This window comes from Asparagus officinalis, chromosome 7 (genome assembly GCF_001876935.1).
Source record: "Asparagus officinalis chromosome 7, Aspof.V1, whole genome shotgun sequence".
Taxonomy (NCBI): Eukaryota; Viridiplantae; Streptophyta; class Magnoliopsida; order Asparagales; family Asparagaceae; genus Asparagus; species Asparagus officinalis.
This window is the reverse complement of record NC_033800.1, coordinates 69,343,601-69,367,398: the sequence shown is the minus strand read 5'-3', so window position 1 is coordinate 69,367,398 and position 23,798 is coordinate 69,343,601. Positions and strand designations below refer to the sequence as shown.

The 23,798-nt window shown below is 37.7% G+C and overlaps 2 protein-coding genes across 3 annotated transcripts in view; both read left to right on the top strand.

The window, feature by feature from the left end:
• The window catches only part of LOC109847305 (heterogeneous nuclear ribonucleoprotein 1-like), a 15,488-nt gene extending 13,736 nt beyond the window's left edge, over nucleotides 1-1,752 (top strand). The window contains exons 2-3 of the mRNA XM_020416540.1: nucleotides 322-516; nucleotides 1,144-1,752. Of these exons, the coding sequence (XP_020272129.1) occupies nucleotides 322-516; nucleotides 1,144-1,752 (804 nt within the window). The remainder of the gene's footprint in view (nucleotides 1-321; nucleotides 517-1,143) is intronic.
• The window catches only part of LOC109850090 (heterogeneous nuclear ribonucleoprotein 1-like), a 42,163-nt gene that overhangs the window by 9,249 nt on the left and 9,116 nt on the right, over nucleotides 1-23,798 (top strand). Inside the window, exons 1-2 of one of the 2 annotated variants that reach the window (XM_020420006.1) lie at nucleotides 9,004-9,141; nucleotides 14,121-14,181. In XM_020420006.1, the coding sequence (XP_020275595.1) occupies nucleotides 14,149-14,181 (33 nt within the window). In that variant the 5' untranslated portion in view covers nucleotides 9,004-9,141; nucleotides 14,121-14,148. Of the gene's footprint in view, nucleotides 1-8,909; nucleotides 9,142-14,120; nucleotides 14,182-23,798 lie in introns of those variants that run through there. The other variant, XM_020420005.1, reaches the window with a different exon arrangement.

Sequence of the window (23,798 nt, the reverse complement as noted above, 5' to 3'; positions counted from 1 at the left end):
ACGAGTACTCACGTATCTCTTGGAACTTATGCACTTGAGTTAACAATCAACTATTTTAACCATTGTCTTAAATATCTCCGATATAACAGATAATATCAACTGAAATACCCTTTTATAAGGCTTCCCACCAAACAATATGAGCTCAATATCCTTTTAAAGGCTTTCCATCTTTACCGTTTTTAAATGTCGTCATTAGCTAGTGTATTCTGTATTGTATACTTGGTTTTGTCGACGAAATGCATTTCCGCTGCTTGCTTGCATGTTTTCATCCTCCCAAAATAGTTTTATTCTATGCTGTAAACATATTTTGGGTTTATTCAGGTGAATGTAAAAAGATTCATAAAGGATGGAGGAGGAGGAGGTGGTGGTGGAAATGTTTGGACTGATCAAATTTATGTTGGAGGGTTGGCCCCTACCGTGACTGAACATGAACTCTGCCAGTATTTCCAGAACTATGGCGTTGTGACTGAGTCAGTCATCATACGTGATAAAAAGACCCTGGGATTAGGGGTGGAAGTGAACCAAATAATTAACAAATAGTTCGATAATTATTCGAGTAACAATTCGGTCATATTCGATTCGGTAGTTCATTTACCACTAAACAAATATTTTTTAGTATTCGAGTTTACTAACAAATAGAATTTAACCAGATGTATATTCGATTCGTTTGTCTATCAAATATTCGTTTAAAATTTGATCACTTATTATTTGTATTATTTCACATATGATGTCATATTTTTAACCTATTTACCATTTATACTAAATTTTATGTACTGATTTTAAGACTTAAAACTAATCTTAAATTTATTTTCTAATGAAAATTTTGATTTAAATATACATACATTACTTATTATAAAGGAATATTTTTTATTTATGAATTTAAATATCATTTGAAAATTAAATTCTTTAGTGGAATAAATATACTTTGATATTCGAAAAGTATTCGTGAATATTCATGAATATTTATCAAATACCAAGTATTCGAGTTCGAATTCGAAAAACTCCATATATGAATATTAGAGTCTGCATTCGAATTCGATAATTTTAAACAAATACAAATACGAACACTTTAGTATTCGATTCGATTCGATCATTTACCACCCCTACCTGGGATCTCATGGCTTTGGATTTGTCTCCTATGAGAATGAATATGCTGTTAATCGGGTGCTGGATGAGACATTTCATGAGCTGAATGGGAGATTGATGGACGTTAGGCCTGCCCATCGTCGTAGTTCTAGTGCAAATTCTGATTCATATGATGGTAGAATGAATGCAAATAGGTATGATATGCAACCAAAAACAGCTGGTGGTCACTATTCTTCTTATAGCTCATCAGGTTATGGAATGACTAGTTATCAGTATGGTCTCGGAGGACATGGTGGGCCTTCGGGTGCCCAAGGAAATCCTAGTGCACGTACAGGTGGCAATGCAGGTTACGTGTCAGCCTCACATGGTGGGCCTTCGGGCGCCCAAGGAAATCCTAGTGCACGTACAGGTGGCAATGCAGGTTATGGATCAGCCTCAATTTGGAATACTCAGCCTCTGACTATTACATCTGCTGGTTCATATCACGGTAGAATAGAAACAAATAGGTATTGTGTGCCACGACAAACAGCTGGTGGTGGCCATTCTTCTTATGGCTCACCGGATTATGGAATGCCTAGACATCCACCTGTTGCTCCAAGAAGCGCCAGGAGAAATCAAGCTCCAAATGCAAATGATGATAGCAGCTATACTTTTTATCTTCTCTGACATTGGATACAAGAGGTACAGCTCTAAGAATATAATTAGTTTCTTTAACTTTTGAATATACAAATAGAGAATATAGACTTTGTCAGTAAAAGATGAACAGCTGATGCATAAGTCGCAGCATTCTGTAGTCTAGAAGTATTGATATATCAGTTATGATCTGTGGCGGTATGTTTTAGTTTACGCCGTGTGTTTTCTGTTTCATAGATTCCTCACCAGGATGGCTGCTGTGAAAAAAAAAAATTAGATTTTGCAGTGGTTGGTGCTTGCTTGAACATAGGAGCTAAGTATAGTAATAGCATCGGTGGCAGCTATTTGCCTACATTACATAGTATATTCATTAGCTTTTCCTGGGTAGTACTTATTCGTTTTGCTCTTTGCTTCGTTTAGTTTTTAAGCTTAGTATGTTGAGGTATTGTGTGGAGTAAGCTTCCATACCTTGTCTCTGGTTGGAATAATAGAATAAGCATATTTCTTTAGGATTTGCCTGTACTGTTTTGTGTGGATGATCTTAGTGCTAAGTTTGGGCATTTCTCAGATAACCTCCAGTTTTAGAATGACACAAAATCTCCCCTTTGATTTTTCAGAAGCCTTCACTTTTCATATTTTCAACCCCCAACCCCCCCCCCCCCCTCCGCCCCTCAAAAAAAAAAAAAACCACCCCGCCCACACCCACCCAAAAGGCAGGAAGCACATTTTCACTAGCTGAAAATAATGCTCACAATAATTTTATCCACTCATGTGAAAATTACAGTTAGAGGGGTTTTTAGAGGGGGTTTTATGAGAATCCCAAAACTTAAGGGGGTTATGTGTGACATTTTGAAAGCTAAGGGGTGTTATGTGAGAAAAGAAGGGGTTTTTCTGAAATTTTTCTTAAAAAATTCTCTAACATCTTTATATTTCTCGCATGACATAGATTATAAATTGGAAAACCTCATGTTTATTAACCAAAATCCAAAAGGTCCTTCAGAATCATAGTTTTGAACTAGGTACCGGTTGAAACGTGTCCCACGAGTCTCAAAAAGAGTAATGGAGTGTTGGATATATGTCTAACAAGTTTATGAGAAGTGTTAAAAATGGGAACATGTATTGTATAATTGAGTAACAACAACAACAACCACCAAGCCTTTATTCTAAATGTTTGGGGTCAGCTACATGAATCCTATTTTTCCATTCCAATGTGTTATGAGTCATCTCCTCCGTTATTCTTCTTAATTGCTTCTAACCAAGTCATTTTGGGGTTTATCTCTGAACAATTTTTCAAAACAGCCCCATTTCATTTTTTTTATTTTTAAAATCGACCCATTTTTTTATTTACCAAAACCGATCCGTTATTTGCCACGTCAGCCTAATCACCCTCCTAAACAGTCGGGGTTGCCAACCCCGACTATTTAGGAGGGTGTATCACCCTCCTAAACAGTCGGGGTTGCCAACCCCGACTATTTAGGAGGGTGTTAAACCCTAATTAGAAGTCTTAAACCCTAAAATTTTATATCCTAAATAGTCGGGGTTGACAACCCCGACTGTTTAGGAGGGTGATTAGGCTGACGTGGTCAAAAACGGATCGGTTTTGGTAAATAAAAAATATTGATTGATGGGAACGCACATGTGTGGGGACCACAAACTTTACATGGTAGATTTGTCCAGCGGTTTTTTTTTCTCTTAGGATCCACCCGAATATTGGCTATATATATAGCCTAGGGTTTCGTGCAGCAAAAAGCGGTGCGAAGTGAGGGGGTGCAGCGGCTTTTGGTGAAAAGTGCAAGTACGAAAAGGGGGAGAAAAACTGCTGTGTGCAGAGTGCAAAAGCAGAGAAAAATCGGCTGTGTTGAGAGAGAAAAGTGGAGCCGAATTTGAGAGGGGTTTTTGCATTCTTTTGAGAGAGTATCTGTGTGAGGGATCTGAGAGATTGTTTGAGGGTTTAGATTTGAGAGATTGTAAACCCTATTTGTATTCTCTTTTCCTCTATTAGTAGATCTCCCCCTCCTTGTCCCGTGGACGTAGGCAGTTTGTCGAACCACGTAAAATTGGTTTTTAGGATCCCTCGACGCGCAGTCCTAGAGCTGACGAGAGGAAGAGCTAATATCCCACTTTGATGAGATATTAGACTTCAGATTCTTGTTCCCTTTGAGAAACAAGAATTTTTATCGATCTTTCTCTCTTATTGTGCACCAAAAACTCTGCCAAAATTTTCGTTGTGCACAACAAGTGGTATCAGAGCCCGGGCTACGTTTGGGCTATTTGGAGGAGTAGATCAATTTGGAGGCTCGTCTAGGGCTTCGTTTGGTGATAAAGGTGAGATCTTTTGGTAATGAGTCTATCTTTCAGTTTTGGATCTATTCTTTGTTCGTTGGTGCGTAAGATGTCGGGGAAAGAAGGTGCTTCGGGTGTCGAGGGTGGTGCTTCTGGCGCGAAGACTATTCAGAGTTTGAATAACCACTCTATGAAGAAAGATGTGGAGAAGTTTAATGGCACAAATAATTTTGAATTATGGAGATGCGAGGTTTTGGATGCGCTGAACGCGCAGAATTTGGAGGATACCTTGGAGTTAGATGGCAAGCCAGATGAGATTGAAGAGAAAGTTTGGAAGAAGATGAATCGAACAGCGTGTGGTGTGGTTAGGTCTTGTTTGACTCAAGATCTAAAATATGATGTGATGAATGAGACTTCTGCAAAGAAGATTTGGGAGATTCTCGAAAGTAAGTATCTGACAAAGAGTGTTGAGAACCGCTTGCATTTGAAGAGGAAACTTTATCGTTTCCAGTTGAAGAAGAGAACCTCCATTAGAGATCACATGAACCACTACACAAAGCTTCTTGCGGATTTGGCGAATGTGGATGTCATAATTGAGGGTGAGGACAAGGCGTTGCTGTTGTTGAGTTTCTTGCCCGACGAGGAATATGAAACCTTCGTCCTTACTCTGATTAATGGGAAGACATCTCTTTCGTATAGTGAGGTCACTGCTGCATTGGTGAATTATCAGCTTCGGAAGAAGGATAAAGAGACTTCAACTGAGTCGGTAGCAGAGGCGTTAGCCGCAATAGGGAAGGGTCCAAACCGAAAGAATTGGAAGTCACAGTCTAGAGTAGGAAAAGATCAGTGTGCTTGGTGCAAGGAGACTGGTCATTGGAAGAAAGACTGCCCAAAGCTCGACGAATGGATGAAGAATAAGCAGAAGGGAAAAGGGAAGCAACCATCATCAGAAGCAAACATCGTATCGGATGGTAATAATTCTGACTCTTCTATTTATTCGCTTTCTATCAGTCCTACAGATAGCTATTCGGAGGAATCTGAGAGATTACGAGAGACTCTCGTATTTTGATGAAGGGTGTCAGGAGAAATAACCTGTATTACTTGACTGGAGGTATAGTGACAGGTGGAGAGCTGACGACTTCTGTTGATTCGACTAGACTGCGGTATTTGGGGCTTGGCCATTCCAGTATTGATTCCTCACATAGATTGAAAGAGGGTGCGAAGACCTGCAGTTTGAAGTCCAGTGAACATGTTGATGTGAGCAAGAAGACCGAGGTGAAGTTTGACACCTCTATTCACCGTGCTAAGGGTCGTTCTAGAGGAGTTCACGTGAATGTTTGAGGGCCTTCCAAGGGGGCATCATTGGGAGGTAATAGGCATTTGGTTTCCTTTGTTGGTGACTGTTCTAGGCGTGTTTGGGTTGCAACCAAATCCACTTTGGAGAAAGTCCTAGTAGTATCCAACAGATTGAAGAAGTGTGTAATAGACAGAAAGGTGAAGGTACTCCATTCTGGTGGAAGGTACAAGATTGACCTATTTCTGTATTGGAACCGAGCTCACGGCATTTCGAGACACTTCGTTGGAAAGGAAATCTTGGGGCAACTAGATAAGGTGATAAATTTGGAGAACCGTGCCTTGCTGGAGGAGGATCGGTGTTTGTGGTCGAGCAATGGTTTGCAGAAGAGTTTCTGGACAGAGGCTTCGATATATTTGGGTCATCCTATTAAAGAGTTGTCAACTGTGGCAATTGGAGGTAAAACTCCATTGGAAGATAGGTCTGGTAGTGTCACTTTGGTTGAGGCTTCGATGAGGAAGCTAATTGACTCTCAACAGGTGGAGAGTTTTGGACAGACCTTAGAGGTATCACAGTGGGTGGAGAGTAATGCTACTCCACATTGGGTAAAGATTACTCTAGATCATTCTGCATTTGTTGGGATTCCAGCTGAGGTGACACAGCGTGGGAGTCATTTGGATTTATGTGCAGATGATGAGTTGGGTTTTGAATCGAGTGCAGCTGGCAGACATAGTTTGGATATGACCATTGGTTCGCCTCAGGTGGAGGTGTTTGAGGCCATTGGAGGTGCTATCAGCCGCAGAATTAATGATATTAGAGAAGGGTTACGAACTCTTCTATTGGTTTGAGGTCGTTCGCGGCGATTTGGGTGAACTACGTAAGGCTTGATTCCTTGGGCAAGAGGATACGTAGGCAGTCTTTTAGATGCAGCCGGTTTTGGATTTTTGATGGGAGTGAGTTCGATTTGGTGAGTTGATACCGACATTTGGGAGAGGGTTTGCATTCTCGTTTGGGTCTCGACTTGTTGAGGATTGAGTCTGTTTTCGTGAATTGTTTCACTTCGTCCTGGATGCAATAAGTGGGACATTTGTTTGGTTGGTGTCGGCTCATTTTTGGGAAAACTTCACCGATGTGGAGAATAGTTGATTGATGGGAACGCACATGTGTGGGGACCACAAACTTTACATGGTAGATTTGTCCAGCGATTTTTTTTTTCTCTTAGGATCCACCCGAATATTGGCTATATATATAGCCTAGGGTTTCGTGCAGCAAAAAGGGGTGCGAAGTGAGGGGGTGCAGCGGCTTTTGGTGAAAAGTGCAAGTACGAAAAGGGGGAGAAAAACTGCTGTGTGCAGAGTGCAAAAGCAGAGAAAAATCCGCTGTGTTGAGAGAGAAAAGTGGAGCCAAATTTGAGAGGGGTTTTTGCATTCTTTTGAGAGAGTATCTGTGTGAGGGATCTGAGAGATTGTTTGAGGGTTTAGATTTGAGAGATTGTAAACCCTATTTGTATTCTCTTTTCCTCTATTAGTAGATCTCCCCCTCCTTGTCCCGTGGACGTAGGCAGTTTGTCGAACCACGTAAAATTGGTTTGTTTGAGTTTGTGGCAATTGTAATAGTTTTTAGGATCCCTCGACGCGCAGTCCTAGAGCTGACGAGAGGAAGAGCTAATATCCCACTTTGATGAGATATTAGACTTCAGATTCTTGTTCCCTTTGAGAAACAAGAATTCTTATCGATCTTTCTCTCTTATTGTGCACCAGAAACTCTGCCGAAATTTCCGCTGTGCACAACAAAAAAATGGATCGATTTAAAAAAAAAATGAAATGGGGCTGTTTTGAAAAATTGTTCTTTATCTCTAGATCTCCTAGCCCCATTAACTCTAATATTATCGCTTTTCCTAATCGGTACACTAAGGGGGTCTCCGTTGTATGTGCCCAAACCATCTTAGTCTATTGTCTCTCATTTTATCCTCAATAGGAGCAACCTCTAATTTACTATGGATGCATTCATTTCTTATCCTATCTTTTAATCTATTGTATAATTGAGTGCATGTTTAAGTAACTGTGCATATATCCAAGGAGAGTCAAGTGTCTATGTCCAATTCAGGCACGACATGCGTAGGGCACACTACATAGGTTGAGAAAGATATAGCTCAAACATTTTTATCTTCTCTGACACGTTACCTTTTTCCACAGTAGCGGCAAGTCTCATGCTTATATATACACAGAGACAGAGATATGGATATTGCAAGCATTAAAAATATAGCCTAATTCCATCAGCTTCTTTGGTATGTATGATATAAGATGTCTATCTTTCAAAGAATCATCAGTAGCTTTAGAATGGTTAAACATGTAGAAAGTAGCATAGAGGATGGGAGTTTGCAGTTGAGTAGAGAATTAGCATCATAGGGGTTGTACTGTTATATAGAAACAATGTCCTGACTGTTCTTTGTGCATTTTCTGTTCATGCAGGTTATATGATGATATCAACAACTCTTTCGCTCTCAGCACCAAATGTTGGGTATTCGGTGAAGTGAGGAACCTCTCCAGTTTGCTGAACAGAGGATACATTTGAATGGAGCCGTGGTGATGTACAGTGAATACAAAAACTTGTAGTTAAATACTGTATAGCAAATACTAAAACTTGTTAAAGAGTGTACAGAGAATACGGAAACTTGTTGTTACATAGTGTATAGCAAATACTAAAACTTGTTAAAGAGTGTACAGAGAATACGGAAACTTGTTGTTAAATAGTGTACAGTGAAGATTGAAAAATTGATGTAAAGTTCCATTAAAAAACTGCTCATTCTTTGTCTTGTTAAACAGTGTACAGAGAATACAGAAACTTGTTGTTAAAGAGTGTACAGAGAATACGGACATATAGACAAACTATCCGTGATTCATGATAGTCCAACAAATGTACACTCTTGGCAATTTTCAAATTTGCGAAGATAGTAGGAAGAAATAGATGGATTATGGATGATCTCGATCTCAATGCGCCGCATTTGGATTATTGTCAGGGTTGAGTTTGTATGCAAGGTCATGTGCACCAAAGTTTGGATTATGGATTATGGATATCGGCGTGGGATATGAATGATTACCAAGTTGTGTCGAAAAGCTTGTTGTTGAGCAAACTTTGGCTTGATATATGTTCTGACAATGTTTTGTGAGATAGAAACTTCAAATATTAGTCCTCAAACGGTTAAATCTGGTGCAAGAAATTATTATCTGAGATCTATAATCTTCATAGTATAGTTGAATAACTAATCATGGGTAACTAATGTTTTATTTATTACAAAAGAGTCGTGTTTCATTAGTGAGAGATTGAATTACTGCTTATCCTGACTTTGGAGAGTTTTTCGGAGATTTTTAAGATATTTTAATAACTTAACGCGATTTTTTCTTAAATTTTTTTTATTAACATGCATTCGAGAGAAGCTAGAACTATCATAGTTACTTCTCAATAATTGTCCAAAGAAATTCCATTTGGATTTTATACATCTTCTGCTTCACTCACGGAGATGAATTATATAAACTTACTCTTCATCTATCTAAAATACTAGTCTGCTGTCCGTGCAAAGCACGGGTTTTTTTGATGGGATATTTTGGGATAACTGGGATCTAACAATGGGCGACGAAGCGAAGATCTTCATCAGGGGGCTAACTGGGGACACCACAGAGGAGATGTTGATGGGATATTTTGGGAGGTACGGCGAGGTTCTGGACGCCAAGATCTCCAGAAATCGGATAACTAAGCAGTCGAGAAAGTACGGGTTCGTCCTTTTCGCTGAGCAGGCGACCCTCGATCGTGTTCTTCCGGTCGAGCACGTGATCAGAGGGAGGAAAGTAAGTTCTTGATTTGTTCGCGTTTTTTAATATACATTATAGAGTTTTTTTTGGTAATTCGGGGAATTTGATTGTGGGTCTGGATTCTTATTAGGATGCCTTGAAACCCTAGGGAAGTGAAGTTTGGTTTTTATGTTCAGGGTTTTGCTGGTTCCTTGAGGAACTTTGTTGTGGATCTTGATTCTAGATACTGGGTTTATTAGGTTCAATTTTTAATTTTTGCTGCCACCGCCTCCTCCCCAAATCCCCCACCAAAAAAAAAAAAAACAACAACAAACCATAGCGCCCTTCTTCGAGGAATTTGTCTCTTCATTAGTGATGTTAGAGTGCCAAGAAGTAGAGACGCTGGCTTTGGAGGAGGAAGAAGAAGGTGGCGGATATGGAATTTATTCAGAAATTAAAAATTTCTTGATTTGCTTTTTTGGTGGTAAATGTGGGTTTGTTTAAGGTTTGTTGGTTCTTGGGGAATTTGATTGTGAGTTCTGAAGACCCCAGGGAAGTGAATCCCTGTGGAGATCACAAGGACAGTGATGAATTGTTCTCTTTTTTTTACTTGAATTATGTGGTAATTAATGATGATTTATCTATGGTTTGTTGGTTCTTTGTCGAATTTGGTTGTCAGCTTTGATTCTTGAACTGGTTGGTTGAGGTTTTGTTGAGGCTTAATGTGGTTGATAGTTGAATTCCTGTGGAGATCACAGCCCATCTTTTCTGTAACATCCTATGGACTTTAAAGTAGGAAGAGCTTTAAATCTTATTTATGGAAGAGAAAAAGAACAAGAAGACATCAAAGAAGAGGGAAACAGAGTTTGTTTAGAATTTTAAAGTTTATTGATTCTTTTTTTGTGGTACAATGTGGCTCTATTTAGGGTTTATTGGTTCTTTGAGGAATTTGATTGTGGATTCTGAGAACCCTAGGGAAGTGAATCCCTGTGGAGATCACAAGGACAGTGAGTTGTTGTTCTCTTATTTTTTAGGTTTGTTGGTTATTTGTGGAATTTGGTTATGGGTTTTTATTCTTGATCTGGTTGGTTGAGGTTTTGTGAAGATTTGGTGTCATTGATAACGGGTTTATTAGGTTAGTTTTTTGATTGTTAGTGATGCCCTTTAGAGTTGAGAGTTAGACTTGAAAACCCTAGGGAAGTGAATCCCTGTGGAGATCACGGTCTTATCTTTTCCGTGACATCCTATAGATGTTATAGTAGCAAGAGTTATATACCCTAGCTCTGAAGAAGAAGAAGAAGAAGAAGATGGTAAAGAAGAGGGAAAATGAGTTTGTTGATAACTCTACATTTTCTTGAAACCTTTTTTTTTTTTGAGCAGGGTGGGGGGGAGTAGGTGGGGTGGGAGTTAATGTTGACAGTCTGGCCTATTTATAGGCTGAGCGCTAAATGACATGGCTTCAGGTCATTGCGAACCATTTCTGTTGAACCATTAAAATGATCTCATATCTTCCAACACATACGTGGTTGACATTTTACATATAAGCCCAGTTTAAAAAGTGAAAAGTTACAGCTTGTATCAAAACTCAAGTAGCTAGATTGTGACTCGCATGGGCCAAACACTTCCTCAGTTTGGTCTTGAGATGCTAAGCTAATTAGGCCACTCCTTATAACTGGAAACAAATGCTTAGATGCTGGAAATTCTCTTGAACCTTCACATTAGGAGAGCTCGGTTGAGCATCAGTCAATGAAGAAACCAAAGTGTTGTCTGACAGTTGAAACCGTCTATCATCATGGAAACCATTTCCTTTGATTTGAGTCATAAAATCGGTTGTGCATTGGTCAAGGAACCACCAAGAGCAAGACCCACCGATATAGTCTGTTGATTGAACTGTAGATCCACTCTACATTTTCTTGAAACCTTTTTTTTTTTTGAGCAGGGTGGGGGGGAGTAGGTGGGGTGGGAGTTAATGTTGACAGTCTGGCCTATTTATAGGCTGAGCGCTAAATGACATGGCTTCAGGTCATTGCGAACCATTTCTGTTGAACCATTAAAATGATCTCATATCTTCCAACACATACGTGGTTGACATTTTACATATAAGCCCAGTTTAAAAAGTGAAAAGTTACAGCTTGTATCAAAACTCAAGTAGCTAGATTGTGACTCGCATGGGCCAAACACTTCCTCAGTTTGGTCTTGAGATGCTAAGCTAATTAGGCCACTCCTTATAACTGGAAACAAATGCTTAGATGCTGGAAATTCTCTTGAACCTTCACATTAGGAGAGCTCGGTTGAGCATCAGTCAATGAAGAAACCAAAGTGTTGTCTGACAGTTGAAACCGTCTATCATCATGGAAACCATTTCCTTTGATTTGAGTCATAAAATCGGTTGTGCATTGGTCAAGGAACCACCAAGAGCAAGACCCACCGATATAGTCTGTTGATTGAACTGTAGATCCATTCCCTCGTTTTGATCAATAGCAAGAATCTATTTTTGTTAGGTACTTCTATCCTAAAGCCATATCCATACGACATATGTACCCATGCCTATATCCGTACCTAAGCACCTTGGACACTCCTTGCATATATGCATACAATTATTCAGGCTTGTATTTAACTAAAAAAATAGATGTTTTAATTTAGAGCACTTGTCAGACATTTCCCGGATGCAAATTCACATCTACTATACTTGAAACTCGTTTGGTTCCAAACTATGATTTTAGTGGTCATTTGGGTGTCTAGTTCAAAAAAAGTGTTTTTACAATTTATAATCTACATAGTAAAATAAACACAAGAATATTATAGGAAGTTTAATTCTCATAATACATGAATAAAAAAATTGATCTTATCTCGCACTGTTTTAAAAAACCTCCGTCTAGTCCGCTTAGGCGTATGCCTAGGCCTAGGCGGTACCTAGGTCGCCTAACTAGCGCCTAGCGCCTAGGCGGTATTTAGACTGCCCACCTAGATTTTACGAGCGTTTAGGGGAGTATTGTCTGCTTACGTGGATTGCACCCTGTAGGCATTGATTGTGATTTTATGTGTCGTAGTCTACACGTCCTACAAACTCCATTAACCTCCAAATATGATCATCTTCACTACCTCCTCCGACCTTCAGCAAAACCTCATCGACCACCACTTAAATGAAGAAAGAAAAAAAATGCCCAGAAACCGCTTAGGCGTCCGCCTAAGCGACTAAGCGCTGGGCGCCAAGTCTGACGCCTAGAAGCGCCCAGCAATAATGTAACATTGTTATCTCGTACAAACTATTAATTTTAGTATACAATATATGTGTAAATAAACATTTAAATAGTCGTGTCCCCATACCGTACCTTGTGTAAATTTGCCGTGTCCTGTGCCTGTACCCATACCCATGCAACTTCGGCAAGAATCCAATGTTAGAAGGGAGCACATCCATATACGCCATTAGCTAGGCCTTTGATTGTTTCTGGTCCTGGTTACTTCTTGCAACAAACTCTTATTCTTCACAGGACTTTGTAGGGTCTCTAACACTCCTAAACGTTCTCCAAAGGGGTTATTTTGATTAAGGTCTTCTATGAGGTATTAAACCAATACCATGTAACTATACCTCTTCAGTCTTCATCTTTTCAATAGAATGCACTACCAAGCCTATGTAGGGTTCTTAAACAGCCAGAATGTCCAGCTAAAGATTAGTTACGATCATGGTTTTAAATATCGGCCGATAATCCGATATTATCGCCGAGTTATCGGATTTGGGAGCTTTCCGCTAGGATAAGGAGGATTTTTAATCGGTTATCGTTTTTTGAGGTTTATCGGCGAGTTATCGACGATAAAGGTACTTATCGGCCGATAAGTAGGCTCTAAATATCGGCTTTATCGGCCGATAAGTAGGATTTGAGAGCTTTTACTTTCTTTTGGATTTGCTCTTTAAATGTTTACAAATTATGAACTATTTGTTGCTTTTGGAACTTGGTTGATTGGTGATTAGCTTATGTTTGTTTATGGATATTGATAATGGCTCATAACTACTAAATATCAACTTAGTAAGTTAGTTTATGAATCTCATGATTAAACAATAATTATGTAGATGCGTAGATGGTTCTTCATTCTTGATGTTATCTTATTATTTGCTAGTTTATTATTTCATTTTGACTAACATTATATTATTTTTCAAGCTTATGTTTGTTTATTATTTGCTAGTATATTACTCCGATAAATACTACTTATCCCCGATATATCCCCGATTTCCGCTATCCGATAAGAATTTTGACAGTCCGATAAATCTCCGATAACCGACATTTAAAACCTTGGTTACGATACTCTCGTAGTATCAACTCCTAAAGGTTCTTGGCATTTCGACTAATTAGGATATTGACTTTGTGGTATTATATAATCCTGGTACCTTATGATGTTTGCCAATGCTGCCAAATGAGGGTCCCCTCCATTTTGTGAGGCTGATTCCTGGTAGTATAATGAGTAGCATTTGTTTGGTTATTTCTTGTAAATTTTCTTGGACTAGGAACAGAAGGTAAGTGCTATCATTGCTTAGAACCAGATACATCATTCTTTCTCTAGAGAGAGGCTATCAACTGCTACATTGATCCTCCATGGGCGTTCCACTTTGTACGATTAAATGATTAGTGCTTGCGAATTATAGGTTGGAGTTTGTAATAACCTACTTTTTTATTATGTTCAAGACTAACCCGCATGGCACTTAAGGCTTAATGTTGGAACGCCATTAGCAAGGAAAATAACGAATAGGTTTCTTATTAAAGAAAAACAAATGACAGTCCCCCGAGTGCAGCGAATTGCCAAACCTTGTTCTTTTGTTTTTTTTAATCAGAGAAAGTTTTATCTTTGTATTGTCTATAAGATAAAGGATATATTGTGCAGGACTGAATTGATTGAGCACAATTAGTATATTAAGCTAATTACATTCAAGTCATACATTTTGATTAAATGATCTAGTATGGTTTTGTGTGTTAAGTAATATTCTTTATTAAGCCTATGATTATATGATATACGTATTAATGTTATTTGAATTTACTTTTTAGGGATTTCTGGAGGCATTTGGGAATCTTCATGTGGCATATTTTAATCTTCAGTCGATATTCGGTAGGTGGATATATGAATTTATGCAGTGAGCATTTTTTTTGTTTATAATTTAATGTATTTGTGTGTGAGAAGTCGTTATACAATTGATCTTAGCATTTTTATATATTATTCTTAAGTATCATTTCCTTAATTGATTATGTTTTGTGATGGACACAAATATTCAGTTAGCAGTTTCTACTTTATTTCTCCGTGTGACATGTCTTTTTTCATTTACTGTTAGGTTGAGATGCATATGTGGTTGGTGTTATTATTATTGATTTTCGCTGGCATGTTACTACAAGTTATTAGAATTTATGGGGTTATGAATCTTCATCTATCTATTGGGACTTATACATCTTGAGTTAATATGCTGATATTCGTAGGAAAATAAGTAACTCATATGAGATCAATTTTCTTGCTCTATGGGACGATTTTTAATGCTATAGATTTCTCAAATTCTGGGTCTTTGTATCCCTCCATTACCACTCGACTAATGTTAATGGAGATAACAAGTTAACGAGGGTTGAAGTGTTGACCGTATTGAAATGTGATCTTGCTTTCTGTTCGTTTGCATGAAATTATTACTTTGGAACCTTTGCATCAAATGTAATATAGTGATGTTAGATGACTTTTTTATTGCTTGGGAAAATATATAAATTACTTATGATAAGTGAAATGGTTATATAATTCATTTTTATTAAACAAACATATACTGTGTTAGTTCCTCCACTTATTGAACTACGATATCGCTGTAATTGATTGCATTTCTTCATTTCTTCAAAGTCTCGTGTCTTAGGTGAGGTGGTGAGCCTCATAAATCTCAGTAAGAATCAATGAAGCTGGCTAATACTAGGGTAATTGTTGTTTTTTACTTTAAGTGAAGGTTTGAATAGATATCTGATATTTGTTGTGTTTCTGGTTATTATGTTATAATGAGGTTATCGAATTTCATATCAAGTCTAGAGAACATTTTTTCTTTTATTTAAATAATTGATGTAGATCACCAATTATTGTATTATATGGTAACTTCTGGTAATTAATTAACTGATGCTGCTAGGATTATCTTTTGAGGAAATTGCTTGCAAGTTCAGTTAGACTCTAAGCTCGTTCGGTTTCTAGAATTAGGATTGTGGCATTTCGGATTGGAGTCCATGTCATCCAGTAATTATTCCTCTTTTTCAGACCATTCTTCTTTTATCACCATACAAGATTGCATCTTATATGCCTGCTCTAAAGAAAATGTAATATTTGTGTTCCTGATTTATGTATGATTCTTAGTTTTTTTTAACAGTGTGGAGGGAGGGGGAGTTGAAAGTTCTAATTGATGGCGTAAGGATGAGAATTTTGGCTACTGCAAGCTTTTCAAAGTGTTTCATTAGGAGAATTTTTGGTTCATACTTCGGAGGCAACTTGAAAACTTGTTATAAATAAATGGATTTAGCACGACATCATGAGCATTATCCATTTTAAGCTCTCCAGAAAGGGGCCAATGAATTCAAGGAATTGTTACATCTTGTATGGAATAGTGAGCTTTTGTTGCATGAGCTAGAGCCACAAAAGGGTTACTGTATTCGGGCGGACCAAACATGGAGATATTGCTTTACTTGAACAAGAAATATAGCTAGAATCTATGTAATTCTTAGCGGGTCAATTATTTTGTTTCCTTAATGAGATAATTAGCTGTAAATTATTTAATTAGCTGTCAATTATAGTCTGTTATACATGGGAAAGATTGATTAGATTTGATTTGATGTAAAAGGTAGTTCCTAGTTTTAAGGGATTTGATTAGCTATCCCAGACCTGTATATATTTCCTATGAGGCCGCATGAATAAAAAACAAGTCTGTGATTATCATTCAGATCAATTGTTCTTCTTCTTCCTAAATATTTTCTCAGCAGTGTTCTTGTTTGATTCCTTCCTAGTGTTTACCGGCTTTTATGGTATCAGAGCAGTAATTAGAAAGTCTGTAGCTAATTGTTGAGGGAATCAATGGACTCTTCTGGAACAAGCAGGGGCGATGATTCAGAGGAGACTTTGGTCACCGCCAATCCAACCCCTAAAATTGTTCCCGCTGCTGTTTCATCATCTGATCCTAATCACCTGAATCTAACATCTCTCCAAATCACCACCCACAAATTGAATGGAAAAAATTTCCTGCAATCACTGTTTTAAATATCGGCGATAATCGATATTATCGGCCGCGTTATCAGATTTGGGAGCTCTCCGCTAGGATAAATTGTATTTTTAATCGGTTATCATTTTTGTAGGTTTATCGGCGATTTATCGACGTTATCGGCCGATAAGTAAGACTTTTTTATCGGGATTATCGGCCTATTTTGACTAACATTATATTTTTTCAAGGCTATGATGCAAGTTACGCTTTCTACAATTTGTTAGTGATTCTAAACATGATGATTTACATTTTGGTATGTTTATATTTCATTAAGCATGATTAGATTATATTTTTTAATTGTTATATTATATATACACATCATCCAGTATATCACTCCGATAAATACTACTTATCCCCGATATATCCCCGATTTTCATTATCCGATAAGGATTTTGGCCGTTCGATAAATCCCCGATAACCGATATTTAAAACCTTGCCTGCAATGGTCAAGATCGATTCAAATGGTCATTCACGGAAAAGGTAAGATTGGCTATCTCGATGGGAGCATTGTCAAACCTGATGCCAATGATCCAAAGTTTCAATCGTGGGATATTCAAAATTCCATGGTTATGGCATAACTTATTCATTCCATGGAAGACACCATTGGTGAGACTTACCTGTTTTATCCTACTGCTAAAGGCATATGGGATGCAGTCAACCTCGCTTACTCAGATTTCACGATACATCTCAGATATATGAGCTTTGTAACCGTGCTCGAAATTTGCGGCAAGGAGAACTGGACGTCACACAGTATTTCAATACCTTGATTAAGTTATGGCAGGAAATGGATCTTTTTTAATCCTGTAATTGGAAAGATCCCGAAGACGCAGTTCTTTACAAACAAATGCTGGCGAGAGAGCGAATCTATGATTTTCTTGCTGGGTTAAACCAGGAGCTTGACGAGGTTCGGGGTCGTCTTCTCGGTACCAAACTAATAGTACTAATCGATGAGATTTTTGCGGAGGTACGTAGGGAGGAGAACCGAAAAAGAGTGATGCTAAAAAATGCCTCCGCTGTAATTTCAACCCCTGAGGATGCTGCCCTAGTCGTTCATCGACCTAAAAACACTGCCTTGGTCACTCATCGACCTAAAAATAGGTCTGACCAGCACCAACGACATGGGAAGAAAAATTCAGTCTGGTAACCTGTTGGAAACATGATGGTCGTGCGTTTCAAACTGCACAAGCCACAGATTCAAAGGAGGGAGATGGTGTTACACTGTCTGAGGCACAAATGAAGAAGGTGTGTCAATTTCTTGCTGGAACTCATAGCACATCTCTTGTTGCACAACAAGGTAATGCAACTGCGTTGAGTGCTATGTCAACCAGGGAGGCACCATGGATTATCGACTCTGGTGCCTCAGACCACATGACAAGTTGTCAAGAATTATTTTCCTCCTATACCCCATATTCAGGTAGTCATAAAATTAGAACTGCGTTGAGTGCTAAGGAATCCGATGGGCTATACTATTTTGAAGATCCAACCTATGTGAGTAATAATGCTGAATTGGTGAAGAATAATAAGTCTCTCTCCCGAGAACAACAAATCACTCTTCTTCATCGTAGGCTAGGTCATCCGAGTTTTATGTATTTAAAACATTTGTTTCCTTCCTTGTTTAAGAATAATGACTACTTTCAATGTGAAACTTGCCAATTGGCAAAGCATAAACGTGGTCATTTTCCTTCTTTATCCTATCAAAGTTCTAAACCTTTCATGCTCATTCATAGTGATTTATGGGGTCCTTCTCGAGTTAAAAGTATTTCTAACAAAAGATGGTTTATTACATTTATCGATGACCATTCACGAGTTTGTTGGGTGTATTTATTGCGAGAAAAGTCAGAGGCTGGAATTTTTTTCAAAACTTTCATTCCATGGTTAAGACGCAATTTAATGAGAAAATCAAGATTTTGCGTTCTGACAATGGAACTGAATACTTCAACAATGAAATGAACAAATTTATCCTAGATCACGGCCTAATTCACCAAAGTTCTTGTGTAAGCACACCACAACAAAATGGAATTGCAGAACGAAAAAATCGTCACTTGTTAGCAAGGTTTTAAATATCGGTTATCGGGGATTTATCGGACGGCTAAAATCCTTATCGGATAGCGGAAATCGGGGATATATCGGGGATAAGTAGTATTTATCGGAGTGATATACTAAATGATGTGTATATATAATATAACAATTAAAATATGTAATCTAATCATGCTTAATGAAATATAAACATACCAAAATGTAAATCATCATGTTTAGAATCATTAACTAACTGTAGAAAGCGAAACTTGCATTATAGCCTTGAAAAAATATAATGTTAGTCCAAATTGGCCGATAATCCCGATAATCCCGATAAAAAAGTCTTACTTATCGGCCGATAAGTGCCGATAACGCCGATAAATCGCCGATAAACCTAGAAAAACGATAACCGATTAAAAATCCAATTTATCCTAGCGGAGAGCTCCCAAATCCGATAACTCGGCCGATAATATCGATTATCGGCCGATATTTAAAACAGTGCTTGTTAGAAGTTGCTCGTGCGTTGATGTTTAACTCTAATGTTCCCAAATGTTTCTAGGGTGATGCAGTTCTTACTGCATGCTATCTCATTAATAGAATGCCGTCTCGAGTTCTTCACTTCGAAACCCCCTTGCACACATTATCCAACTGTCTCTCCGAATCTCACTCTTTTTCAGAATTAGATCTTAAGGTCTTTGGGTGCACTGCCTTTGTTCACAATATAGATCCTAACCGAGGCAAACTTGACCCCCGATCTTACAAATGTGTCTTTTTAGGTTATTCCACAACACAAAAGGGATATCGGTGCTATTCACCAGAAAAAAAACGTTATTTTGTGTCTAGGGACGTGACATTCTTTGAGGATGAGCCATATTTCAAAAAAACTGATATTCAAGAGGGAAACCTTCGTTTTTTGGCCGATATCTCTGATCCTACTGATATGGAAAATTCAAATTCTGAAATTCCGAATCTTTGGGAGTATTTTTGGGAACCTCTGCCATCGAATTATACTCAAAATAATTTATCATCTCCGTCAAATTTCCCACAAAAAACTCCACAATCTACTACGTCAGATTAGGTGCATAACTTTCACAATTTACACATCGATTCTCCGATCCAAAATCATTCAAACATTCCTGACTCTACTGCCCTAAATCGGCAGCTTCCAGACTCTTCAACCTCACCAAACACAACACCAGAAATCACTTCTCTGATATCCCTAAATCGGCAGCTTCCAGACTCTTCAACCTCACCAAACACAACACCAGAAATCACTTCTCTGATATCCCCTCAATCGTCTACTCTTCCGTCTGTTCCCGTCACACAACAGCCAATGCCAAGTCAGCAAACAATCGAATCATCAGAGGGAGAACACCAAGAATTACCCAAACCATTTCAGCATTATTCACGGAAGAAATTTAAAAGGCCTTTAGTGGAAATTCCGAATAGTACAGCTCTACCTAATTCTGAACCCTCTCAATCAACTGAACCAAGATCTGGCACTGAAGACACATTACTCCACGATGTGGATATTCAGTGGCACGTCGGAAGGGCGTAAGACTATGCACTGCACATCCACTATCTAATTTTGTTCAATATAATCATCTGTCTTGTTCAGTGCAGTCTCTGATTCAGAACTTAGCAGTTACATAGGTACTAAAAAATGTTCAAGAGGCTTGGAATATTCCACAGTGGAAGAAGGCTATTCTGGATGAAATGCAAGCATTGGAGAAGAACAAGACATGGGAAATAGTCCCGAAACCAAAGGATAAAATTCCAGTTGGTTGTAGATGGGTATTTACAGTAAAATATAAGGCAGATGGTTCGATTGAACGCTACAAAGCCCGACTGGTTGCCAAAGGATATACACAAACATATAACATCGATTACCAAGAGACCTTTGCACCAGTTGCCAAAATTAACACTGTCCGAGTTCTCTTATCATTGCATGTGAATCTTGATTGGCCAATTCAACAACTGGACGTCAAAAATGCCTTCTTAAACGGACCTTGTGGAAGAAGCATATATGGATCTTCCTCCCGGATTTGATGAGAAGAAGCGGGAAGGGAAAGTATGTCGGTTGAAGAAATCCCTATATGGACTGAAACAGTCACCAATGGCATGGTTTGATAGATTTACTAAAGCTATTCAAAAGGAGGGATACAAGCAAGCACATGCAGATCATACATTGTTCTATAAACAAAGAAATAGCAAGTCTACTATGTTAATTGTTTATGTTGATGATATGATCTTGACTGGGGATGACCTTGATGAGATGAGAAGAATAAAGGAACGACTTGCGTCTGAGTTTGAAATCAAAGACTTAGGAAATCTACGGTATTTCTTGGGAATGGAGATTGCAAGAAGTAAATCTGGAATTTCAGTGTCTCAAAGAAAATATGTCATTGATCTTCTTAAGGAAACAGGGATGTTGGGATGCAAGCCGGTTGATACTCCAGTTGATCTGAGTGTAAAACTGGACTTGAACTTAGGGGGAGCTCCAGTAGACAAGGGTCAATATCAGAGACTGGTTGGGAAATTGATATATCTAGCGCACACTAGGCCCGATATTACCTTTACCGTAAGCTGTGTGAGTCAATTCATGCACGCACCTTTGGAGGCTCACCTGAATGCTGTGTATAGAATCCTAAAATATCTCAAAGGAACACCAGGCCATGGTTTGTTTTTCAGGAAAGTAGAAAATCGTGCTGTTGAAGTGTTCACTGATGCTGATTGGGCTGGTTCAGTGAGTGATAAAAGATCTACGTCAGGTATTGTACATTTGTATGGGGAAACTTAGTTACATGGAGGAGCAAAAAACAAACAGTTGTAGCCAGAAGTAGCGTAGAGGCTGAATTAAGATCTGTAGTGCATGGAGTGTGTGAAGTCTTATGGCTGAAGCTTCTCTTAGAAGAATTGAAGGTATCATTACAACAACCGTTGAGAATTTTTTGTGATAACAAGGCAGCAATCAGTATTTCACATAATCCAGTTTATCACGACCGAACCAAGCATGTAGAGGTAGATCGGCATTTCATAAAGGAAAAAATTGAAGAAGGCATCATATGTATCTCCTATATCTCAACTTCAGAACAAACAGCAGATCTTCTGACTAAGGGACTCTATAAACCAGCATTTGAAAAACTAATTGACAAGATGGGAATGTTCAATCTGTATAGTCCAGATTGAGGGGGAATCTTAGCTGGTCAATTATTTTGTTTCCTTAATTAGATAATTAGCTGTAAATTATTTAATTAGCTGTCAATTATAGTCTGTTATACATGGGAAAGATTGATTAGCCTAAAGTCAACACCTAACACGTGTCGCCGGGTAGCCTATTCCCGTAACAATGACGAAGTCTATGTATTTAACATCATAGCACAAAAGTCTAAGGGAGTTCATTCTCTTAGCACAACGTGACATGCGGAACGGATTTAGACAATCCGCATGCTAGCCCGACTCAAACGGTAGTCGGTAAAGGCTAATCAAACCCGTTGAAGGCTGAGGGTTTGCCAAAAATCCTATGAGTATTATGGTCAATCCAAGGAATTGTTACATCTTGTATGGAATAGTGAGCTTTTGTTGCATGAGCTAGAGCCACAAAAGGGTTACTGTATTCGGGCGGACCAAACATGGAGATATTGCTTTACTTGAACAAGAAATATAGCTAGAATCTATGTAATTCTTAGCGGGTCAATTATTTTGTTTCCTTAATGAGATAATTAGCTGTAAATTATTTAATTAGCTGTCAATTATAGTCTGTTATACATGGGAAAGATTGATTAGATTTGATTTGATGTAAAAGGTAGTTCCTAGTTTTAAGGGATTTGATTAGCTATCCCAGACCTCTATATATTTCCTATGAGGACGCATGAATAAAAAACAAGTCTGTGATTATCATTCAGATCAATTGTTCTTCTTCTTCCTAAATATTTTCTCAGCAGTGTTCTTGTTTGATTCCTTCCTAGTGTTTACCGGCTTTTAGTAATATATAGGTCCTTAAAGGACCGAAACAGTCCATAGCCTCATCCCCAATGTTTAGAAAGTCGCAAGCCATGGCGAAGCGTTAGACCCTTCTATGTAGAGAAGCGTAAACTTAAAAGCGAGAGGCATAAGCCTTAAAAATTATTGTTAGCAAATTTTGAAATGTACAAATATTCCATTATAGACATGTAATGTATAATGGTATAACAATTTACAAAAATATACATGTAATGTATAATGGTATAACAATTTACAAAAGTATATACATTCATGTTTTGGACAATAAATAAGAATGAAATATCTGTGAATGAAATATCTGTTAATTATAGACGTAGATCATAATAACTAATTACATATGTAAGACATATCTTATTTATAATGACATAACTATGTTAACGACACATTTTAAAGCTATAGTTTGTTATTAAAAAATTAAGTTCCACGTAGAATATAGAGCTAGAATATAGGTAGAATGTAGGTGCTTAAAGGAGCTAAACTAGTCCTTATCCTCATCCTTAATGTTTAAAAGGCGGAAGTCTTAGAAAAGGCTTTAATGGTATGAGGCATAAGCTTCAAGGGATGAGGCATAAGCCTCATAAATTAAATTTTCTCAATTTTAAATTTTAAAAATGTACAGATATTCAAACATGTAATGTATTGTGGTGTAATGATTTACAGATAAATACATTCATTATTTTGGACAACATAAGCCTCATAAATTAAATTTTCTTAATTTTATTTAAGAAATGTACAAATATTCCAACATGTAATGTATTGTGGTGTAATGATTTACAGATAAATACATTCATTGCTTTGGACAATAAATAAGAATGAAATATGTTAAGTATAGATGCAGATCATACTAAACCAAATTACATATGTAAGACTTATATTATTTATAGTCACATACCCATATTATGGATACATTGCTAAAGTTACGGTTTTCTATTTAAAAAAATTGGTTCAACCGTTGCATTGGTAGAATAGAAAGTAAGTCATGGGTAGAATATAGTTTCTTAAAGGAGCGAAACCAATCCATCACCTCAACCCCAATGTTTTAAAAGCCATAAAATTTGGTGAAACCTTGGACACTTTTATGAAGCTAGGCATAAGCTTTAATGCAGGAGGAGAGCCTCATAAATTAATTATTTTAAATTTTAAAATTTACAAATATTCTAACATGTTATGTATAGAGGTATAATAATTTACAAATATATACTTTGAAGGTTTAGACAATAAAGGGGAATGAAATATGTTAAGCATTGCAGATCATAATAAACTAGGTTACATATGTAAGACATATATTGTTTTTATGCACTTATTTGTATTGAGGAAACCTTGCTAAAGTTACAGTTTGTTATTAAAAAAATGAGCTCAAATGTTGTATAGATAGAATATAGAGCTAGACCATAAGCAGAATATATGTGCTTAAAGGAGCAAAACCAGTCCATGAGGTAGAATATTT